Source organism: Procambarus clarkii, chromosome 20, assembly GCF_040958095.1.
Source record: "Procambarus clarkii isolate CNS0578487 chromosome 20, FALCON_Pclarkii_2.0, whole genome shotgun sequence".
NCBI classification, from domain to species: Eukaryota; Metazoa; Arthropoda; class Malacostraca; order Decapoda; family Cambaridae; genus Procambarus; species Procambarus clarkii.
In genome coordinates, this window is record NC_091169.1 from 27,475,497 (window position 1) to 27,477,952 (window position 2,456).

At 40.1% G+C, this 2,456-nt stretch overlaps 1 protein-coding gene across 1 annotated transcript; it reads left to right on the plus strand.

Moving 5' to 3' along the window:
* The first annotated feature begins 1,505 nt into the window (after positions 1-1,505).
* Positions 1,506-1,820, plus strand: LOC138366765 (mastermind-like protein 2). The gene has a single exon (XM_069328043.1). The coding sequence runs from the start codon at positions 1,506-1,508 to the stop codon at positions 1,818-1,820; it is 315 nt and encodes a 104-aa protein (XP_069184144.1).
* Positions 1,821-2,456: the final 636 nt, after the last annotated feature.

Consider the following 2,456-nt stretch of genomic DNA (forward strand, 5'->3'; position numbering starts at 1 on the left):
GACACGGGCATGGATAACCCGTAATGAATTTAAAATGAAATAATCTCATTTTAAACGCTCCGTCATCGACGGAGCGATGTCAACATAAATAAAACTTAACCATGGCAATACTTCTTCGTCTCAAAAACGTCCAAAATATCACATCAACGAAAATAGATGTGTTTCCCCCGTGTTAAAAGAAGAGTTAAGGAACTGAATGCTAAACAAACTTGCAGTTAAGATATGCAGTGATCGCCAAGACAGTGATATTGCTAAAAAAAACTGAGTTTTGTGCTAATTACAGGAGGAAACAAGGAAAAAAATGGAATCACCGATCACTCTGCTATCTGGAAGAACTCCACTTGCTTGAGCAAGCCCGTGAGCTCTTGCTTGAAGGGATGTTACCTCCCTGGGAGGATGAACCATGTAAGACTATAATAAACGAGATGAAAATGTGAAAACATCCATCTTGATACCTCAAGAAATGAGACATAAGTATCTCGAGGAAATTAATAAAGAAGGCGGAAATGAAATGTATCAAATCCACACTAATGTAGTTTGACACATTTCTTACCTTGTTAATAGCATGGATACAGCAACATTCAATGTAACCAGGAACATCTTTCAAAAATAAAATGAGAAAGCCTGAATTGAAAACAAACCTCCTTAACACAAGCAGAGTTGACTTCTGTTGTCAATTAACATTTATATAACATGGCATTAACATTTATAGAAGCAGAAAAGACGCTGCAATCTGTACTGTAATCTAAAAGCCACACTACAAAGCCTTAGGAGAAATCAGACAGAAACCGGAGAGAGCTGTGAAAATACTAACCAATCAAGGAAGGGTGATTAAATTCCTGTGGATTCCCTTCCATGTTGGAATTTGTGGGAATGAACGAGCAGATGTGCTGACTGCTGAGGTTACTGAAGGAGACCATATTGAAGACTTCATTCCCAAGATTCTGCTACAAGTTAGAGGTATTATCAGGCAACATCGCCGTGATATGGTCACTGAGAAAAGGAGGACAGAAGAACAAATCAGTGACTTTGTACGCTGGTACAATGTGGTTGCAGCTGGCAATTCCAGTCATTATAGATGAAAGAGAAGTGTCCCCAGGAGAGAATTAGCAATAGCAAAAATTCGTCTTGAATACATATATCCATGGAGAGTCGAGATATATTTAACAGATAAGCAGCGGAGTTGTAGAATCTATGGTGAGACTGACGAACATCGCTTTGATCAGAGATTGATTGACTCTCTCCCCCGACAGATTATTTATGCTCATTAGCGAAAGCTAGAGCTTCAGGTATGTAGTGTTGAACATCGTTTAGAAAGACATTTCTGAACAAGGTTACAGGACATACTACCTTGTGGTAATCTGGCACCAACTCAATGGATTATGGCCCATCCCCTAGAGTACGTTCATGAAGATAATCTCTAATTAGCTGTAGAACCGAGCCTAGTGCTTCATACAAGAGAGCAGTCCATAGTGCTATAACCAAGGCCACCTGCATAGTCCCAGATGATCTTGGCTTATTCGAGTTGCTGGAGAACAGCAGCAGAACAGCAGCAGAACAACAGCAGAACAACAGCAGAACAACAGCAGAACAACAGCAGAACAACAGCAGAACAGCAGCAGAACAGCAGCAGAACAACAGCAGAACAGCAGCAGAACAACAGCAGAACAGCAGCAGAACAACAGCAGAACAGCAGCAGAACAGCAGCAGAACAACAGCAGAACAGCAGCAGAAGAACAGCAGAACAGCAGCAGAACAGCAGCAGAACAGCAGCAGAACAGCAGCAGAACAACAGCAGAACAGCAGCAAAACAGTCGTAAAGTCTCAATTAAAGAAACAGTATTGCCGATCACGGAGTATGATAAATAAACAAAAGCTTGTCATTTGCTGTTAAGAGTTATTCATTTTTTGGAATGAAACTACATCTCCCATCTTCTTAAAGTAGAGCCACGTTCCTTTCTGTCTGTCTGTCTGTCTCTCTCTCGTGAATATGTATGTTACTGACATGGCCAGAAATATTGAAATGCAAAATTAAAGTCATAAATGTGTTCTTATTTATTTACAAGACTTAAAAACCTAGAGTCCCACTAACACTCAAGAACGCCATTCACTTAACTGTATACATATTTTCAACGTTGACTCCAAGAGGCACAAAGCCGCTCACATGATAGTCTTTGAAATAGTCTTTGAGAGCTCGGCTGGACTCTCCACACACATCTCTTCAACACACAGGGACGTTAAGCTCTTCTACTTTGTTTGGCATTTACTGGAGAGTTTTAACCCAATTCAAATTGAGCGCAAAGCTGCCCTTCAAGCGCTTATATGTGCAGGGAAATGGCTTCGTTTAATGTCCCAAGTCCTCGCCTCGGCAGCAATTGAAATATCCTTGCAGAGAATAAGTTAAAAACAATGTGCTTGAATATATATATATAACTCATTTACATACATATATATAT